The sequence below is a fragment of the Ceratotherium simum genome, chromosome 21 (assembly GCF_057802395.1).
Source record: "Ceratotherium simum simum isolate JZ-2026a chromosome 21, ASM5780239v1, whole genome shotgun sequence".
Classification (NCBI taxonomy): domain Eukaryota; kingdom Metazoa; phylum Chordata; class Mammalia; order Perissodactyla; family Rhinocerotidae; genus Ceratotherium; species Ceratotherium simum.
The window spans coordinates 10883382-10905146 of NC_141920.1; the positions used below are offsets into that span (position 1 = coordinate 10883382).

General features: G+C 48.8%; 1 protein-coding gene across 2 annotated transcripts in view; it reads left to right on the top strand.

Annotated features, from left to right (window-relative positions):
- The window catches only part of NFATC2 (nuclear factor of activated T cells 2), a 142698-nt gene that overhangs the window by 57260 nt on the left and 63673 nt on the right, over window positions 1-21765 (top strand). For both annotated transcript variants that reach the window (XM_004430266.3, XM_004430265.3), the window contains exons 4-5: window positions 6862-7064; window positions 8015-8187. In XM_004430266.3, coding sequence (XP_004430323.1) covers window positions 6862-7064; window positions 8015-8187 — 376 coding nt within the window. The remainder of the gene's footprint in view (window positions 1-6861; window positions 7065-8014; window positions 8188-21765) is intronic.

Genomic DNA, 21765 nt, shown 5'->3' on the forward strand with positions numbered 1-21765 from the left:
GAACTTTACGAGGATGGAAAGGGGCAGACGTGCAACAATTGGGCAACTAATTATATCTTGCAATCATGATAAAGACAACAAAGGAGGCTATTACTGGGAGGACCCTCTGCATCCGGGGAGCAAGGAAAGACTTTCTTGGGAAATAACATTTGAACCAGGCTCTGCACTCTGACTAGGAATTAATTAGGACAAAGTTGGGGGAAAGGGTAGAGGGGGGATTGTTCCTGAAAGATCAGACAGGGAAGACTGAGGTAAGGGGGTGGGGGCGCTATGTGGGGAGGGGCCAGCTGGCGCATGCGCATTGGAGCCAATGGGCACTGGGAGGCTGATGGCCAGTTGATGTTTATAAAGGTGGCTCTGGCTGCAGAGTGGAAAACGGGGGGGTGAGGGCTGGAGGGGATGCAGGGAACTCCTTAGGGGAGAAGTGGTGGTGGTTTGGAAGTGAGGGAGGGGAAGGGTGGTGGATTTGGGTGTGCTTTAGGAAATAGAATTGATGGACTTGGAGGTGGATGCAGTATGGGGGTGAGGCAGAGGGAGGTATCAAGAGTTAGGATGTTTAATGTGGTTGTTAATACGTGCTCATTAGAACGATACGTAATGTTGTGGATGACTGAGATGGGAGTAAAGTGTGGTGGGTGTGGGGTCGGGGTGGCAGGTATGCTCTGCGACTTTTACATCCAAAATTAAAGGCAGAATTTGGGATCCATGTGTATTTGTGGTAATCTTCTCCCCACGTGCTGTGTGCCGTTGGGAACTGCAATAAAATGCCCCCCCTGGGCTTTCCCTTCTTTCAGAGTGAAACCTTTGAGGATGATAACCGATTTCCTAATATTCCAGATTCAACAAAAAAATGCTTCTTAAGGTTGTTAAAGTTTGATTTTAGTAAAATTCAAAACAGTTTTTTTGGCCAGTTGCCATCTTGAAAATCAGTCCCACATTTTGGATTTGGTGGCAGCCTCGTCCAGCTGAGAGTATTTAAAAAGCTCTGAGCAGAGCTGGTAGAAAAATCATTTTAAGGGAAGTGTCATTGACGAGTTCTCCTTGTGGTGTTTGTACTGGGGGAGAGTTCGAATAACCTAAATGCCCAACCATAGGGGATAAAACTGGTCCATACATAGGATGGAAACAGCAGGGCTGGGACGAGGGCAAGGCACTGGGGGAGGGGGCAAAATTTAAGGCAGCACTGGCTGTCAGGGGCCCACCTCGCATTTGCACAAGCCTGAGAGCCAGCGCCTCCTTAAATCATTTGCAGGGGCAGCTCCCTGGCCTTGCGATAGTCTGAGCCATGGAAGATACTCTGCTGTCATTTGAGGTTGTCTCATTAAACAAGATTTAAAGTCTGGAAGGACGTATGCCAAAATGCTTCCTGATTTCATGGGAGTATTCTCTTTATAATTTATATTTTTTATATGGTCGATTTTTCCTACGGTGGAGGAACCCCATTGACTTGTATGACAAGACAAAGGGAGAGCAAGTATCAGCAAACACCGACGCTCTTTGGTCTGTGCCTCGGGACGGTCACATTGCTGCAAAGCGTGGGCAGAGCCTGAATTTGGGGGTGGGGGTGGTTCTGAGGAGCTTTCCCTGTGACGCCGGGGGTCTCTGAGATGAGGAGACCATGTTCACTTCTGGCTGCCTTTTGCGGAGCTGGGGGATGGACTGCAGTGCCTGTTACAAAACGCACGATCCAGATAACCCCGACTCTGGGCGAGTTGGCCTTTTTCTGAGTCAGTGACACAGAGGAAGCCAGTCTGGCCGTATCCCTGGGCTTTGACCCTGTGGCTCTTGAGCTGTAGGGTCATGAGCAAGTCACTTAATCCCACAGAGCCTCAGCTTTCTCATCCAGAGAAGGGGTGACCCTGCTTTCCTGGGAGCACTGCTGTGCAGATTAAATCAGCCGTGACACTCCGTGCTCGTGCACCGGCTCTCAGGCTGTGCTGAATGCTCTAGAAACGCCCCTTCTTCCTGGGAGCTTGTCGACTGCCTGGGAAATTACCAGAAGCAGAAAACTTTTGCTCTCCTCTCGGCTGCAGGAAGTGGAGCCTCTTGCTTTGGACGCGGGCTGACCCGAGCTTCTAGGTGGCAGCAGGTGTCTGCCGTGGCTGGAAGGCGCCTCTGCCTGCGCAGGCCCCTGAGAAGACCTTACCTTTGGAGAAGCCTGGAAAGAGGCCTCGTGACCGAAGTCTCCCTAGAGTGGGGACGCAGGGCGTTTGAGACCTTGAGGGCAGGTCACGCCGTCCCAAGACATCAAGCTCTATTTGCAAGACCCAAATCACTCAGTTTTTGGAGAAGCAAGGAAATGGCTATATGCTCTTCTTAGCGAATCTCCGGAGAGCCAGCAAGCCTCCTCCAGAATGAGCATGCTGAGCGATCAGGGCTCTGGGCACCTTCCAGCACCTTCTGGGGAAGGGGAGGGTGGAGATGAGAGGGGAAGTGTTCTTTTCATGCGGGGCTGCGAGGTTCTTTTATCCGCCCCTCCCCGCTGCGTAGCCCACAGAGGAGGCTGGAGTGAGCCCCTGGGTTTCACACACGAGGCTGTTTTGGGTTGTTTTTCACTTTGTGAGCCTTTCACATTCATTCTTTGCCTTTCCACTCAGTTCTGTAATATCACCTCCACGTTTTGATTTGCGTCATTGTCTGATGACAAGGAAAGTTCTCGTTTTGTGGGCACCTACTGTGTGCCGTGCTTTGAGGCCTCACAAAGATCACCTTATTTAGCCTTTGAAAGAGCCCTGGGGAGTGGGGGGTGAAGTCCCTGTGTTATGTGAGCAAATGGAAAGTCAGAGGGGTGGAACCACTGCTCTGAAGTCACACAGCCGGTGAGATGCGGGGCCAGGTTGAGACTCAGGTGTGTCTGACCAAATGTAAAATCCTTTCTTCTTTCTGCCACACCACCGCCCTCTCTGGTGTTTCCTGGGCGGGGGACTCTCGCCAAGGTGAGGTGGGTTCCATCTGCTCACGTTGTGTCAGCTGGTCCAGCTCAACCAGGGGGCTGCTCTGGGACGCGGACGGGTCCTGCTTAAAGGATTGGGCTTCTCTCTCAAGGAGCAGTGTTGTTTGTTGGTGTTGATTTCTGTTGTCTGTTTCTTTCCTTCCCTCCGTCTCCCTTCCTCTCCCCCATTCCCTCTCTCTCGTTCAGCAGGAAGAACACTCTTAACCTTATAATTTAGCACTTACTCGTATTTCATTGAGGACCTGATCTGCACTTTCTGACCTGTGGTCATAGATCGTAGAGCAGCTGTGAGGCCACCAGATGCCAAGGTCAGATAAGGGTGTGGCTCAGAGCCTGATGACCCGGGGTTCTCATCCTGGCTGTGCCCTGTGTTGACTGGGGCAAGTTGCCCGACCTTTGCAAGCCTCAGTTTCCTCATCTATGAAATGGGCCCATCCTACCTGGAGTTGTTGTGATACCTGTAAAACGTGAATGCAGTGCTTGGCCTGAGGGAAATACACTGCATTGTTGGTGACGGTGACCATTCATTGATCATATTGAACAAAATAGACAAGGTCCCTGCTCCCATGGACCTCGTGTTCAGGTGGGAGAGAGAGAGCCTAAGAAATAACTAACTACACAAGAAAATTTCAAATGGTAAAGAAGTAACTATTCCAGCGCTGTGCTAGTGAATGTTCAATATCCAATTCTCCGGAAAAAAAGATCCGTGATTTGTAGCACTTGCCAATTTTCGTTGTGTAAATATTCCTACTGTGGCTGATTTCAGGCTACCCAAGTGACGTCCACTGGCTTTTAAAATTCCTAAAAATTTAACAGTTGCAAGGCTGAAAGAGCTGGCTAGCTCCAGTACTGGGTGTATGTCAGTAATGAGGTTCGGGAAAGACCTGAGGATCTGAAACTAAATGTACTGGTGGAAGAGTATGCCAAGCAGGCAGGATGGTTGTGCAAAGGCCCTGAGGTCAGAACGAGCTTGGAGTGCTCAGGGAACAGAAGGATGGCTGGTGTTGGCAGGAGGCTAATGGTGTAGAGAGAGAAGGCAGAGGCTAGGCTGTTGGAAGCCTCAAGACCACGGCACCAAGTTTGGATTTTATTCTTAGGCCACGAAGTCTTTGGAGGGTTGTAAGCAGGGGCGTGTCTGGGTCTGATTTGCACTTTTTAGAGATCATTGGGCTGTTTTGTGAAAGACCAGGAAGAGGCCAGTTAGAGGACAGTGGTGGCCACTCAGGGGGAGTCCTTGGTGGCTTGGACTAATGTACCAGCAGGGGAGGGGGCAGAAGTGACTGGATTCAGGTAGAGCCATGGGGACGTGAAAGATTTTATCTGCAGGTAGGTGTTCCCTGGCTGTTTGTCATGAGTACACCCAGCCTGCGATTTCTGCTCTTCTGTCATCGGGAAGAGGAAGGAACCTCAGACCATCAGGGCCCACTATCTGTTTTACCTACTTTTCTTCTCGATGCCCTGTAACACTGTTTACCACTTCCTGAGAAATCCACGATGTGCGAGGAGGAAATATATTTACCTTGAGCCCAAATGTAAAGCAAAAACAATAAGAAAACAAAATCTCTTCTCAACACTGCCCTTCTTCCTTTAATTTTTATCACCGAGAACAGTCCCCTGTTCTCCAGTGTGCGTAGGGGAGAAAGATAAGAGGCTCTGACTTCATTTCCGTTTTGCCCTGGGCTGCCTCTCAGGTGTGTATCAGACACGTATCTAAGTGTCCTGGGTGTCGGCCTGGCAGGTTATGAAGAAGGTTGTCATCTGGCTCTGCTGCATCCCAGCCTGTCTCTCTGTATAGTTTGCAGAAGGGCTTGAGAGAGCGCCATCTTTCTGGACTGGCATTGTCCAATAGAACTTTTCTCGAAGATGGAAATGTGCTGTGTCTGTGCTGTCCATTATGGTAGCCACCAGCCATTAGTGGCTACTGAGCACTTGAAATGTGGCTAGTGTGATGGAGAGACTGAATTTTCAATTTTATTTAATTTTTGTGTTATTTACTGTATTGGAGAGCACAATTCTAGACCACGTGTAATCGTCCATTGCTTAGGAGCCTTCGTTATTCGCAGTTGACTGGAGAGCCTACTGAAATTTCTGCAACTTCATGGAAGGGTGGGATCTTGGTGAGCTGTCACTTGTCATAGACCCCCTCAATTTGCAGAGAAAGGAATATGCACAGAAGGGCAAAAGGATTCAATGATTTTCCCAGCGTTTCTCAGCTGGGGAGTGGCAAGACAGGAACCCATCTTCAAACTCTCAACTCAACATCCAGTGTTAATTTCACGAGTTTCCAGGTATCTCTTCTTCCTATAACATTGTCAATAAAGTTAAAGTCCTCTTTGACCACCTTCTCAACCTTGATCTCCTCCCTCATCCCTAGAAATGATCCTGGTGTGGTCACTTTGGAGTGCATCCTCTCACACCTTCTCCTATTGCATTTACATGTGTATAAATGGATGGATTGAAAACATTCAGCATTTTAAAAATAAGTTGTATCACACTCTCTGTATTTTTCTACAAATTGCTTTTCTCTTTCAACAGTATGTCTTAGATCTGGATCATTTCATAGATCTCTACCTTCCTTTTTTTTAACTGCTGCAGTCTTCGATACCCTGGACATGTCATACTCCTCGTAAGCCTATTGATGGAGCTAATTATTTGTTATTCCATTTGTTTTACTAAACATTTTTGTGCATGTCTCCTGCATGCACAGTATTTCTCCTAGGGTACATACTGAGAAATGGAATTGCTGGGTCATGTGGAATACGTATTTTTAATTTTAATAGCTGCGACTCCAATACTCTTTAAAATGGTTACACCAATTTATGTTTCTGTCAGCTGCCTGAGAGTGCTTGTTTCCCCACAGTCTCCCAAACACTTGATATTCTCAGATATCTACATGCGTGCCAGTCTGACGGGTGAAAAATGGTTATCTCGTGGTTGTTAGATTTGCACTTTCCTGTTTATAAGTCAAATTGAACGTCTTTTCTATGCTAATGGCTATTTGTTTTTCTGTGAATTACCTGTTCAAATCTCTTGCCCATTTTTCTGTTGGATAGTTATATTAATTCATTCAACAAACATGTACTAGAATGCCTACCATGTGCCAAGCATTATTCTAGGTGCTAGGGATTTTGTGGCAAGTTAAATAAACAGACATCCCTGCTCTCAAAGGGGATAGTCTCGTTGTAGGAGAAAGAGCTAAGCAAAACAGAATTGAGAAAATATTTAGTATGTTATATGGCATAAAAAGAAGGAAAAGGAGAGAGGGAGAACCACTGGGGATGGGACTCAATTTTAAATAGGATGGCCAGGAATCTTGTTCTTATTCACTTGTACACATTCTTTATATATTCTAGGTACTAATCCTTTGCCTGTTATATGTTGCACATATTTTCTTCCAGTCATTAATTTCCTTTGGACTTAGATGGGGTACTTTTGCTTTGCTCTCTCTTTTTTTTAAATTACAAAATCTAACTTGTTAAGTGGAATATATTCATGTAAAAAGTGAAAGTTCATTCTTCTGATCTTCCCATTGTCAAGAGTTCTGGTTTGTCTTTTCACATTATTTTCTATCCTCACTACATGCAACACTTCCCTTCCCCAACCCCCAACCAGCAATTAATCATAGTTTCTGGCTGTTTCTCAGTAATTGCAATTCTGATTTACCAAATTCTTTCTCGTGGCTACTTAATATTCCATTTTAGAGAAGATCCGTGTAATTTATCTAAGAAGTCCCCTCTGGCTGGACATCAAGCTTGCATCCAGTTCTCTGTTCCTCCAGACGCTGCAGCAATCCCGTGCTCTTACCACTGCCCATGAGTTTCCTGATCTTTTCTGTTTGTTGGTCTCCAGCCACCATACCCTGCATGTTAATGTTGCTGTAATATTTTTATTTGTTTTCTGCCCCCCAGCTCCACGGCTACATGGAAAACAAGCCCCTGGGACTTCAGATCTTCATTGGGACAGCCGACGAGCGGATCCTTAAGCCCCATGCCTTCTACCAGGTGCACCGGATCACAGGAAAAACCGTCACCACCACCAGCTATGAGAAGATCGTGGGCAATACCAAAGTCCTGGAGATCCCCCTGGAGCCAAAAAACAACATGAGGGCGACGTAAGGGCTGGGGCTGAGGGTGGTGGGTCTTTATGGGGAGGAGAGTGGGGCCAAGGGGCAGGGATTTGGGACAGGGGACTCTATGGGGTTGGAGGAAGCAGCCATGGATGGTGGTTCCCACTGTGTGATGGACCCATAGAGATTTCTGTTTTAAAAGTTCTAGACCTAAATATTTTTCACGTGTATTAGACATAAGAATACTCATGCATCTTTGGATTTGGTTGTTTGGGATAAGGTTAAATTTATTTACATTTAAAAAATTTATTTGACCTAAAGAAACTCACAAAGCTAATATGCATATGGCTAAAATTTGGGAAACATTGCACCCATGTATTTGAGTTTAAACAACTTTATATTAGAAAATAATCTCAAACTTACTGAGGAACTGCGAGAATCATACAAAGAATTCCTGTATACTGTTTACTCAGATTTACCAATTGTTAACATTTTCCACATTCACTCTTATCACTCTTTCTCACCCTCTCTCCGTTTTCTCCTGAACCATTTGAGAGTTAGTTGCAGACATCAAGGCTGTTACTTTTAAATATTTCATCACGCATTTCCTAAGAATAAGATTGCTCTTATACTTCTAAGTGACTTATCAAATTCAAGATATTTAATATTGATACCCTACTGTTATCTATTGAATAATCCATAATCAATTTTCGCCAGTTGTGTATTTGAGTTTTTCGGATACTTCTAAGAGTACAAAAGTTGGCATGAGAAATCTCCCTGGGGAAGTAACTTCCACTGGGGAATGTCTCTACTTTGTAAGTGTTTCATCTCCGTCTTGGATAAATTCCTGGCTGAAATATTTATCAGTGCATTGCAATTACCCCTGTCGGGGGCTGCAGAGTTATTTTGTTTAACTGACTAGGATGGTTTCGTGGGTGATCTTTCCTGCTCACTAAGGTGATCAGTTAGAAATGGGGGTTTCAACCTTCCGGCAGCATCGACTGTGCTGGGATCCTGAAGCTCAGAAATGCCGACATTGAGCTGCGGAAAGGCGAGACGGACATCGGAAGGAAGAACACGCGGGTGAGGCTGGTCTTCCGGGTGCACATTGCAGAGTCCAGCGGAAGGATCGTCTCCTTGCAGACTGCGTCCAACCCCATCGAGTGCTGTAAGTGGGGCTCTGGGCAGGGTCGGTCGTGGGAAAGTACTGTCCATGACCTTCTACCCCGGGCAGTGTACCTGGGCCAGGTACCCAGCAAGAATACACAGGACCCACAAGGATCCACAGTGGGCCCAAGATGACCAAAGGGGCCCGACAGAGCACATTTAAGGATTCTCTCTACTTCCATTTACTTGTGGAGGGTTTTGAGGCCTCTCAAGAGATTGAAAAATAATACGGCTGATGCGTAGCCTACAGCTTTGTTTAGAAGATTCGAAGTGTATGAATGTTCTGGTCTTAGAAAGGGTAGATGCAGTTGGACTGAGTTGGTTGTACGTAGTGCCCCCTTCTTTTCCTCCTCTTCTTTCGGTAGAGTAACAATAGTATCACAGTGGCTCTCGCTTATTGAGTGTGACTCCATGGGTCACGGTGCTCTGCACTCAGCATGCAGGGCTCATTTGATATTCCCAGCAATCCTTGGGAATAGCTGGTGTCATGATGCCCATTTTACAGGAGAGGAGGGAGAGAGATGAGGGGTTGGGTAACTTGTCCGTACAGCCATCAGGGGCGGGGCTAGGATTCTAACAGGAGCTTTGGCAGGCAGGGGCCATGCTCCCCCGTCACCCTCAGCTCATTTTCACATGTTTACTGAGAATCTGCTCGGTGTCCAGTGCTGTGCCGGGGATCTGCAGATGAGTCAGACTTTTTCTCTGTCCTCAATGAGTTTACAGTCTGGTGGAGACAAAGATACCCAAACAAACATGCAGAAGATTGTCAGAATCCAGTACACAGTGGCCAAGATCCACCATCTGGAAGGGCTCTGAGCAGAGAGCTGCCTCAACTCTATCAGGCTTCAAAAGAACCAGCTGCTTGGAGCTCATTCTCAGGCACTTTTTGCAAGTTTTGTTGTTGGTTTTTGCAATTAGATGTGACAAAGCTTATTGTCTGCTCAGTTTTTGAGAGTTTAGGTATCATTTTTAAAAGCATAAAGAAGAAAAAAGTGAACATTGTTTCAGAAACAAAAAGTGGTTGTTATTTTTCAGTGTTTTTCTTCTAAGAATATTTTTGTGTTACAGTCATGTTTCAAATTCAATTATGTTGCAGGAATTTTTTTTTTTTGCTTTTTACCAGACATTTTACCGTAACTAGGTGTCACAAAATCAATTGCTTACAGAGGCCAGGAGGTCGAGGAAATGAGTGAAGTGGGTTGAGTGGGCAGCAGTAGGGAGTGGTGGAGACTGGGGACCAGGATGGCACATTTCCCACCTAAATGGGCTGCTGCGACTCATCTCCAGCTAGGATTTCCATGTGGGAATGCAGAATCGGTGTGGCCAAATCTTCTGATTTTTTTAAGATAAACCAAAAATCTCCTGATTTTCAAAAAGCAGCAACATATTCAAAATACTCTGTGAATCAGACAAAATCTGCATATGGCTTCAATTAATCAGGGGTAGTCTTAATCAGACACTAATGAGTAAAGGGAAAGCATGAATATTTTATGCAGAAAGGGTTGAGGAAGACTGGTCCTCGGGATTCCAAGCCAGCAAGAAGAGAGAGTGGACCCTCTTTGGGAGAAAAGCCAGAACTTGGTCTTGGTTGGTCTTGGGACACGGACAGAGGAGCCCTCTGGTTTCTTCCAGCCATGCAGACGGGGCTGAATGTGGTGTTCAGTTTCTGCTCTGCTGTGAGAAGAGAAAGACCCAACAGCAGACAACGAGGGAAAACAAGTGTTGAGAAGCATGTCATCACAGGAACGTTGGAATTCCCCTCTTCTACCCAGCAGACCCCACCCCTGTCCCCCGAGGGCTAGTCGTGGTGGCTGCCTCACCCTGGCCTTGGTTCTGAACTTCTCAAAATGTTTAGGGAAGGAAACTCAGGCTCTTCCTCAGTGATGTGGGGGATTTTGAGAAGATAAGGTCTCCCCTTTCTGGCAGGTGACTCACTCTCCAGGATGGGGCTGTGGTTTGTTGCAAAGTGGGGAGCAGGAGGCCTCCAGAGGGACCATACACAGGAGCCCACATCCCTCTCCAACTCTGGGTCCCTTAAGTCAACTATCTCATGTTGATCTAAGACTTTAAGGATCGTCACTGAACCACGCGCACCTCCAGCAAGATGTTCAAGGCGTTATAAAGTTGTTTGAGCCTTGAACATAGGGTTTTTTCTTTTCTTTTAAAATAGCGTTAGGCTGATTCAACTACCTGGTTTTGACAGATAAGGAAACTAAGATTTCTTGGTAAAGTGATTCACTCATTTTTACTTGGTAGGTAGCAGAGCCAGATTCTCCAACTTGCTAGTTCTGTGAAATACCTTCTTTTGGTTTCTGTAACATCACCCTTTCTGCAGTACCAAACTGAGCTACCAACTGGCCACCTTCCGTCTCACCCAGAATCTTCTGTCATTTTTATTTCCTTCTTTGTTCTGTTTTCCTAGACCAGTGCCTGGTCATTCCATAAATATTTATGGACTAATTGACTTACTGTATGATCTTTAGGGAGATAGTCAACAAATATTATTGACGATTAGTCCACAACATGTATTGACACAGTATGTGTACAATAAATATTTATTGCCTAATTGACTTAGTGTATACCCTTTGGGGAGGGCGACTTGCTAAGAAAAACACTCGATGGGCTGGTATTTATTTGCAAGGCTAATTTATTGACTTTGGAGGTGCCTTTTAGTAACTGTCTTAGGGATCAAGCGGAAGTTCTCAGATTCTAGTAGGAAAAACTTGAACAAACCACTGGAGGCCACTCTTTGGAAAGGGGACTTATTTGCTAGAAATGCAGATTCCTTGTGTTTATTTAGAGACCCGCGTGTCAGTCAAATCTCACCTTTACACAGACGGGTGTCCCGTCTGTCTGTAGTCTTCTGTCTCCACCGGATCTTCAGTGTTGCCAAGGAGATGCTTTTAGCCCTCCTGCTTGTTCTCAGCAGAGCTGCTTTTGAACCTTCTCCTGTCTTCTAAGCTCTGGGTGCCGCCCCCACCCCCTTCCCACTCCAGGCAGATAATGGCGCCTCCCACGTCTCCGAGAACATGGGAGAGGTCAGAAGGAAACACCCTCGTCTTCCCCAACAACAAACCTACTCGGGGTTGCAGCTGCAGGTCTTTCCTCATCCGGTCCCTTGGAAATGAGACGGTTCTCCTTTGTCCCCTGGGCTCTTCAGTGTCCCCAGCTTCAACGCCAGGTTCCCTCTGGTGGCTGAGCCTTCGCTTCCCTCCGCTGTGAGTTTCCTAGGGCGGGCATAACCAATCGCCACCAACTGGGACCCTTAACACAGCAGAATTCATTCTCTCTGAGATCTGGAGGCCAGAAGGCCGAAATCCGGGTGTGGGCAGGACTGGTTCCTCCTGGAGGCACTGAGGGGAAGCTGTTCCAGCCTTCTCTCCTAGCTTCTGGTGGTGGCCGGCAAGGCTTGGCTTGTGGACACTTCACTCCAGTCTCTGCCTCCACGTTCATGCGGCCGTCTTCTCTGTGTCCTTTTCTGTCTCTCACAAGGACACTCTCATTGGATTTAGGGCCCTCTCTAATCCAGGATGATTTCATCCATCCCTACCTTGCTTACATCCTCAAAGACTCTATTTCCAACTGAAGTCACATCCGAGGTTCTGGGTGGACGGGAAATTTTGGCAGGGGCTCTATTCAACCCACTACGCCCCCTCAGCTGTGTTTCTTGACTTCCTTCTCCTCTCAGCTCCTCAATTCCCAAATCCATTGGGATCCTTCTCAGACTTCCAGGCTGTCACCTCCGTCTAGAACATGGATTCTCAAACTTGGCTGCACGTTGGAATCACTTGGGGAGTTATAAAAAAAAATGATGCCTGAGTCCCACCCCGGAAACTGTGATTCAGGTGGTCTGCGGTGCAGTCTGGGCCGGGAGACTGTCAGAGGCCCTGGTGATTCTGACGTGTGGCCAAGTTTGAGACCCACTGACTTCGCCTCCCTGCCACCCTGTCTTTCAATCAGTCAATTAATTCCTCCTTATCCAAGGCTCCTGTTTAGACAACCCCTTGGGGAGGAAGCTTGCCCTGATCCCAGAGGGTGCGGGATCTTTGTGCTCTGACAACCGATTTACTTGTCAGTCTCTCTCACGTAAGGGCAGGGACCCGTGAGTGTCGGCCAGGGCCTGGCCCATAGCAACTGTCTCTAGAATGTTTGTTGAACAAAAATGAAAGAACGAAAACAAGCATCTTCCAGGCTGCCCGGTGGAAGAGAGAGGCCTCGATGAGACAGCGGGGAGATGTCCAGAGTGCAGACGCCTTGTCCCATGAGAACCTTCCCGTGGGGTTTCTCCTGCCCCACAGAGGGGCCTCTCCGTTCATGGAGTTTCAGAAAATACCGAAAGCAATTTTCCACCCAGCCCTGCCCGCTCAGAGCACAGAATGTCAATTCACTTTGCAGGAATTGGGGGGTGGATATAGGGTGTGGACTACAAAATGGATTTTCTCACATGCTCTTTTCAATCTCTCCCTTTTTGTGACATAAATATGTTTTACTGAAGTCTAATTGAGATACGATAAATCGCACAGGCTGTAACTCTTCAGTTCAGTGATTTTTGACAATTGTGTGTACGGCGTAACCACCTCTCAGAACAAGATACAGAGCGTTTCCTTCACTCCTGAAAGTTCCCCCAGGAGCTGACCCCTTTAGTCAGCGCCTCCACCCCAGCCCCACACACACGGGCAACCGCTGTTCTGATCTCTATCACCATAGATTAGCTTTCCCTGTTCTAGAACTTTGTATAATGGAATGAGACAGTGTGTACCCTTGTGTGTCTGGCTGTTTTTACTCAGCACGATGCTTTTGCGATCCGTGGCTGTCATCGCGTGATTCGGTAGTTCATTCCTTTTTATTGCTGAATGGTATTCAATTGTATGGATATAACAATTGTTTATTTACCATTGATAGACATTTGGGTTGTTTCTGGGGTTTGGGTATTCTGGATAAGGCTGTTATGAACATTCTTGTTCAAGGCCCTTTGTGGACAAATGCTTTCATTTCTCTCGGGTAAATTCCTGAGAATGGAATTGCTGGGTCCTTGGGAAAGTGTATGTTTCAGTTTATACATTTTCGATCTGTCCAAGAGTGGATGAGAGTTCCACTTGCTCCACGACCTCACCAATGTTTGGTTTTGTTGGTTTTTTTAGTTGCAGACATTTTAGTGAGTGTAGGATGGTATCTCATTATGCAGAGTGCGTAATTTGCATGCTTTGCATAATTTGCATTTCCCTAATGACTAACGATGCTGGGCCCTGATTTGTGCCCTGGTTGACGATCGATATGTCTTCTTTGGTGAAGTGTCTGTTCAGAGCTTTTGCCCATATTCTATTGGGTTACTCATATTTTTATGGTTAATATGCAGTAGTTCTTTATGTATTCTGGGTATAAGTCCTTTGTCAGATAAATGTATTATGAATATTTTTCCCCAGTCTGTGGTTTACCTATTTATTTTCTCAATTGTGTCATATTATGAGCATCAATATTTTATTTTGATGAAATCTAATATCTCATTTTCTTTTCTTATGGGATTAGTGCTCTTTGCATTCCAAGGAATCTCTATCTGAAGGTAGCAAAGATTTTATGTTTTCTTCTAGAAGCTCTTTGATTTGGGCCTTTAGGTTTAGGGATATGATCCATCTCAGGTTAATTTTTGTGTATGGTGTGAGATAGGGTTGAGGTCCATCATTTTCCCTATGGAAATTCAGTTGTTTCCTATGCCTTTTTCTGAAGCAAGAGCTTAGAAAGCCTGAGACTGCGTTCCCTCCCTGCCACCTTCCGTTTATATTCTCCACTCCACTCTCCTGGGGCTGGCCTGGGAGAAGGGTGACCACGCAGCATTGCTTTATGAAAATCCTTAGAATTAGTGGGACCAGACTGCATATTGACTGCCCTTTGCTTCATGAATCAGAGAGGCTCCTGCTGTCCACCTGCCCCTGACAGAGCCACAATGACCCACATAATTCTCGTGGGTTTCTTAACGTTCGTTTTTTCAATTAAAAATATATTTGGAGTGCATTATATACTGTTTTAGGCCTTGGGATACAGCAGTGAACAAAAGAAGTCCTGGCCCTCACGGAGATCACGTTCTAGTGGGGAAAACCCACAATAAGCAAATAGGCAAAGACATCATTTGAAGCAGAGCTAAGTGTCATGACGAAAATGACGAGGACTCTGTGTTGGTGACTGGGGGTTGAGAGAGCAGCAACTTAGTCGTGCTAATCAGGGAAGACTGCCCTTCCTTAACATGGTGGTATGTTAACCTGGACCTGAGTGATGAGGGACCATGGCCCAGCTGGAGGGCAGAGCAAGTGCAAAGGCCCTGAGGCAGGGATAAGCTTGGGGTCTTCAGGGAACAGAAGGGCAGCCTGTGAGGCTGTGTGGAGTGAAGAGGGGTAGGGAGAGGGGTAGAAGGTGATGTCTGAGAGGAAGCTGGAGACTTTGGATTTTATTCTAAGTGAAATGTGAAGCCTTGAGTACTAAGTAAGGGACTGACATGATGTGATTTATATTTTAAAACTCATTTAGCACAGAGCCTGGCACATAGTAGATACTAATAAACACTGAAAGACCAAATGAAGGGAGAAAGGGGGAAAAGAGGGGCAGAGCAGGGAAAGGTAAAGGAAAATGAGCGATTTTCCATCACCAACGGTATGTCAAGCACTTTCTATATTGCTGCTGAATCATCATAAGAACATCATGACTTGGTGTCTGTTCCCATTTTACAGATGGGGAAACTGAAGCGCAGAGAAGTTAGATAAATTGCCTGTGGTCACACAGCCAGTCAGGGGCCAAGCCAGCTGTGACATCCACGTCCTGCTGGATCTCAGGACACCAAGGCTGAGCTACATCACAAGTGACAGATTAATTTGGGCCAGAACCCCAAAGGGTGACATCATCTCGTGTAAACCAGAGACCAGCTCAGTGACCCTCTGAGGGCTGTGGGCGCCCTCCCACCACACAGCAATAGATCGTCTCCCTCGAGATCCTATAGCAGTGAATCTTGGGTGAAATTCAGACATTGGGCAAAGAGCAGGCAGGCCAGGCCTTTGTCAGCCCCTGCTCTCCAAGGTGGCTTTTAAGCAGTGACCACGAAGCCACATTTCAGGGACATCAGAAACCTACATGAGGGGGAGAGGCTGTTTAGGGTGGTGGCTAGGAGTGCGGGCCTGGGTTCAAACCCTGCCTCTGCTACTTGCTAGCTGTTTAGTCCTGGGAAGTCACTTAACTGTCTGCACCTTGGTTTCCTCATCTGTAAAATGGGGATAGAAATAGCACCTATCTCATCATGGTAGAATAACCCCAGTTCCTCTCTTGTGGGGTGTCTCATCCTTTCTCACTTACAGCCCTCCCCGTGCTCTGCAGAGCAGACTTTCCAGACCTCTGGCTGCCACTCTGTCACTGCCACTGAGAGACCACAGCCTAGGTGGCCGTGGGCATGTGTGGGAGTTTAGCAAGCACTAATCGTGTCAGGTGAGCTGGCAGCCAGCTGCACGCCCTCCTGCTGAGAGCGAGCCTAGATGGTTATCTGGCTGGTGCAGCGGGCGGCGGGGCGGTGACTGCTGGAGGGTTGGGTTTTAGGGGGAGCCCAGGATTGGGGTGGCTTCTCCGCTGATTGATATGGTTACCTGACCATACGGTTATGGCCCTTCGCTGAGCTAATTATGCAGGGGTGGGAAGGCAAAACGACCCTTTATTGAAGATCTTTGGTGTGCCCCCAGCTGTCACATGTATTAGCTCATTTCCATCCTCATCACGGCCTCAGAAGAGTCGTCTTAAAGATTCGCTCAGTTCACTCATTCGAAAATATTTATTGAGCACTGACATGTTTGAGGCGCGAAAGGCTGCCCCTCAGAGCTTATATTCTAGTGGGTTGGGGTTCCAAAGGGCTAAGTGATTTGCTGCAGTCACAGTTGGCAAGGGAGGGGCAGAGCTGGGGGTTGAAGCCGCGTCCTTTTCTCTGGCCAGGCTGCCTGGGGCCCCTCGTGACCAGGGAGCTCGTCCGTCGAAGGGGAGTCATGGAGCCGTCAGGAAGGGTCTTGTGAGATATATGGGGATATTCTGAAGGGGCCACCTATTTGTACACTGGAAGGGTTAGTAATCATCTGATCAGGAGGGGAAACACTAGGTCTTCCTCTGGGCCCGGTCCCGTGTGGATTGGATGAGATGAGATACACCGGTCCTGCAGGGCGGCTGTTACTGCTCCATTTTCCGTTTGAGGAAGCTGAGGTCCCCTGAGGTCCGGAGCACGAGGTGGTCTCATGCACTGCAGACCCCGTGCATTTGCAGCACACGGCACCCCACACCCGTGGCACGAATGTTGACAGGTCCCTCACAGAGGTGAACCCCACACTCAGGGAGAATTGGGTTCCTCTGTTCCACCCTCCTACTTCCCAGGGAAGACCCAGGAATGGCCAGGGCGGGGGCTGAGGGGCCTAGGGGCTAGTCTGCTGGTCCTACTCATGGCCCCTCCCAGGCGAGGCCTGAGTCAGCACCACATTCTGGGCCAAGCCAGGCTCCGCCGGGCCAGGCTCACAGCCAAGGACGGGGCCTGATGTAGAGACAAGAAGGGAGTGCTCGGCCAGGGCCAGGATGAGATGGAGGCGAGGACCCTCCTTGCCTGGGCTGGCCGGTGGGGTCCCACTGGGTCCTTCTCCGTTTTACTAAAATGGGGCCCTCGGGGTAGTGGAATCCCACAGTCTGGTTTCAAATTCTGCTTGTCTGCCTTCCTTAGCTGTGAGTGCTCAGGCATCTTCCTTCTCCTCTGGAGACTCAGTGCCCTCAGCTCCGGAGTGGGAATAATTCCTGCTTCGTGGTCTCATGGAGTTTAGCAGTAAAAATAAACATGACTCACATTCATCCAGCCTGATGGGTTGCCCCACACTTCCCATGCCTTAGCTCATTTAATCTGCAGACAGCCCAGAGAGGTTGGTACTATGATTATTCCCGTTTTATAGATGAGAAAACAGAGGCACAGAGAGGTTGAGTGAGTTGCCCAAGGTCCCAAAGCTAGGATGTCACCGAGCTGGGCTTTGAGCTCGGGCAGTCACACAGCAGCATCCTGACTTTTACGCCTGATCCTAAATTGCCTCATCATGTGTGTTTTATAAAATAAACAGAAATGTATTAGGATGCGCCTGGAATCCGAGGTACTCTCTATGGCAGCTGTAATTATTTGCTATTATTAGCAGAACCCACCCAGTCTGCACAAACGAATTGCCCTGACTGGCCTCTCCCGCCTCTCTCCTGAGGTCTCGGGTGGGTCGTAATTCTTGGCCATGCAGGCCTATGACAGGGTGAATTGCCGACGGGCAGGCAGTCGTGTCCCATTTGCAGGCCAACTGGGAGGTCCCCGCGCTGGTGTGCATTTCCCTTGTGGAGCCTTTTGCTGCTGTGGCTCTGCTCCCCTCCGCCGCTGTTGCTAGTGAGAGTCAACACTGGTTAAACCAACAGTGCCCTGTTGATTCAGGGCTCATAAAACGCGGGAGCCCCGAGCCCCTTTATGATGTGCCAGAAGCCGGGGCAGGAGGGAAGCCTGGGGAAGTCTCTTGGCGAGGGCCACCTCCAAGCTTAAGGTGGAGCAGAGGGTCTGGACCCCACCCACAGGCAGGGCCCTCAGTTGGCTTCACAGTGGCGGCCCCCGGGTTGGTAGAACACGGCAGGGTGTGCAGTTTGGATGGTTGAATGGTTGAGAAGCTGAATGGGAGTCCATGGGGGCAGGTAGGGGTGGTGGCGCAGGCCTGGGAGGCCCAGGGGCTTCCGGAGAGCCCTCCCCTAGGTCCCGGACGGTGTCACCCCAATTAGCAGCCACGGGTGTTGGAGGTTGTTGCATCAGAGAGAGAGGGAAGTGGACCCCAGGAGGGTAATTTTGCTTGCTGCTTGACTCGCCTCAGTTCCTCTTTCAGAGGCTAATTGGATTCGTGTGCTTTGCCCCCAGGCTCTCTGAGGATGCCGGGGCCGCCCCTGGAGGAGGTCCCCTTGTCCTCAGGTGGCCACGTAAGTGTGGAACTTGACTCTCAAACAAATATGTGTAACAGGTCACCTGGAAAGATTGGTAAAATACACACGTCCAGCCTCTGTCTAGGAGACGTGGGGGCAGTGGGTCTGGGGTGTGGCCTGGGCCTCTGCATTTGTGTTAAGCTCTGCTCACAACTGGGTAGTTGGGCTGCAGGTGGCCTGGGAACCTCACTTTGAGAAACGCTGGCGATTGGGGTCAAGAGACCTGGGTTATGGTTCAGGATCCACCAAGAACAACAGTGACGAGAGCAGTAATGTGTGTAAACACGGGGACACGGTCAGCATATATTTGGTGAAATATCTAAGGTAAGACCACAGCACATAGCCGGTGCCCAGCACCTGGAAACTGCTCGAGAAACCACAGCTTTTAGTGTTGTTAACCTTGCTGGCCGATACTTACTGAGCCAAACACACTTTTTCTGAATTCTCACCTTTAATTCTCATTATAACCCGTGAGATGAGTCTGTTAACAGCCCCATTTTTCAGATGGGAAAAATGAGGTTTAGAGCTGGGAAGCCCCGTACGAGGATCACCTTGTGGCAGACTTGGGCCGGACCTGAGGTTGGTCCACACAACAGCCCTCGCCCAGGCAGGGGCTGCCCCTCACTGAAGCTGAGCTCTGAGCATCTGGTTTTCCATCTGTAAAACGGCAGTGATAGTGTCTTCCTTGATTATCCAGCAGGGCTGTAATTTAAAGCTTTAAGAAGATCACAAATGAGAAAACATTTTGAAAATGACGAAGCAAGCAAGCAAGAGTGGCATTTTGAAAGTTAACAAAAGTAAAGACCAGTTTGTTGAGTGGTTACCGTGTGCTAGGCACCGGCTAAGTGTTTTTGTCTTAGATATATATTTTTTAATTGTGGTAAAATATGCATAACATAAAATTTACCGTTTTAACCATTTTGAAGTGTACAGTTCAGTGGCATTAAGTACATTGGCAATGTTGTGCAACCACCACCACTATCTAGTTCCAGAATTTTTTCACCAGCCCAAAAAGAAGCCTATCCCCCTCAGCAGTCACTCCCCAGACCCTGGCACCCACCAGTCTGTCTCTGCGGAATTGCCTGTCCTGCACATGTCGTATAAATGGGATCACACAATATGTGGCCTTTTGTGTCTCGCTCCTTTCACTTAGCATAATGTTTTCAAAGTTCATCCGTGTTGTAGCATGTGTCAGTAGTTCATTCTTTTTTGTGGCTGAATAATATTCCATTGTGTGGATATACCACATTCTCTTTATTCATCCATTGCTGGACATTTGGGTTGTTGACATTCGATGTTTTACCAAATGCACACTGACCATGTCCCCATGTTTGTCTACAGTATCTCTTGTACTGCTTGCAGCTGACCTATGAGGGCAGCTACTGTTAGGGTTTTACAGAGGAGGCTTGTGTGACTCAGAGAGGTGAAGTGACTTCCCCAGGGTTACACAGCAGGGAGGCGGCAGAGGCAGGACTTGAAACCAGGGCTTTCTGACCCCAGAGCCCAAGCAGTAGTAGACGGGGAATTCTCCTGCGGCTCCCAGGGTCCTGCCTTATCCTGTCGTGACGGTATGGCAGGTCAGACCTGGTGTGGTCTGTTGGAATTGTTAAGGATTGTTTTAAAAAAAAACATCTATGCTGGGGTCCTCCCCTTCAATGGTCCTCTGACCGTTGAAGTCAGAATATCTAGAAGAGTGGTTCTCAGCTAGGGCTGATTTTGGCTGCCTCCTTCCTGGGGGTGCATCCAGCTCTGTCTAGAGGCATTTTGGTTGTCACACTAAGGGAGAGGGGTGCTACTGGAATCTGGTGGGTAGAGGCCAGGGAGGCTGCTAAGCATCCTGTAATACACAGGACACCCCACAGCAAAGAAGGATCCAGCCCAAATGTTAGCAGTGCTGAGGCTGAGAGACCCTGCTCTAGAATTCGGGCCTGGGTGTCTTTGTTTTTTAAACTCTCCAGCTGATTCTGACACGCACCCAGGGCTAAGCAGTGCTTCTCAGACTTGCTAGTATGTGAGACTCCCCAGGATTCCTTGTTAAGCTGCAGATGTGGGTTCAGGAGGTCTGGGTGGGGCCCGAGGTTCTGCATTTCTAACAAGCTCCCAGCCGCACTTTGAGTTGCAGGGCTGGGGTCTGGATAAAAGCTTACGGGAAGCTGGACTGGCCTCTCGTTGTTGTCTTTCTTAAATTTTCATCGAAAAAGATAGTTTTCCTTCAGGTAAGGAGACGGGGCGGGAGGTGCAGATTTGGCAAAGGGAGAATCAGTTAGTTACTTGAAACTGTGAGGCTTCGAAGGGAGAAGCAACGAGCTTGCTTCAGGAAAGAGGCGAGTTGTGTTTGCAGCCATGCACAGTGATTCACAGAGCAGCCATCCGGGCAGCCTCCCGCCCAGCGCCGAGAGCTCACGGCCACGTCCAGTCCCCGGCCTGGCTGGCTGTGAGCCCTTGGTCAGCTTGCCCAGTAGCGATGACTCAGGCTTTCCACCTGCAAAATGGGAGGGATGGCTCTTGCCACCTCCCCACCCATCCGAAAGCCCCCAGCTGCCCCCCAGACTCATCAAAGGCAGATCTTAAAAGCCGGAACCTGCTTCTCCAGGCGATGCGGCTGCTGTTTTCACTGCTAATAAATCTCCATTTGTAGCAGCTCAATTAGGAAGTCACACAAAACTCCTCTACTGAAAGAAAGGAATAATAACCCAGCCCACGTGGGAGAAATTAGCAGCTTCTGCAGCGAGGCCTTTTGGCTGTAGACTCTTAAGTGGCAGCCCCTGGAACAGTGCTGGCTGGTCCCCGGGCACAGAGAGCGCCTGGGCAGAGCCGGGGGTGGGGAACCGGCAGGGGACCGTCGCGAGTGGCTGGGCTGCACCCAGGGAGAAGTGTCTGGGAGCGCCTGGCTGGTCCGCAGCAGACTTCTTACACGTCGCCCAGTGTGCACGGCCGCTCCTGGTGGAGCCAGCTTCCACGCGGCTCTGGGGCAGACGCCGGGGTGCTCGGCTGCCTGGAGGCCCGGGCCGGCCGGGAGGGAAGGGTTAGGTTTGGCCCTCGGGCCTCTCGCAGTTGCTGCCTCTGCTCCCGGATGGGGAGGTCCGCAGGCCCCTGGCACGGAAAGGGCTGGCCCTCCGCCCAGTTCTCGGCTCCGGGAGGAAGGCCAGGGGCTCAGGCTGACTCACCGAGGGGAGGGCCGGCCTCTTGGGCCCACGCTGCCAGGCGAGGCCTGCGCAGATGGCTCCCGCGCTGCCTGGGGCGTCCCTCCCCCTGCCCGGGGGGCGGCGGCTGCAGAGGGTCTTCACTCTCTCCCACCGGGGAGAATCGGTGGCTGGTGCAGTGGCTGCGAGGTGGGCTCTGGAGCTGGACATACAGCTCTGGAGGGTTCAGATCTAAGCCTCACCACATACCCGTGGCCAAGTGGCGACCTGCCTTCTCTTAGCTTCAGTTTTCTTCCCAGACAAATGTGAATAATTTTAACACTTCCTTCCTCAGAAGGTTGCTGTGGGCATTCAAGTATATCGTGTGGTTAAGCCTGTTCCGTTCTTCCATTTTTCATTCATTGTAGTTATGGGTGAGGATAAAGATGATCTAGAGATATTGATAA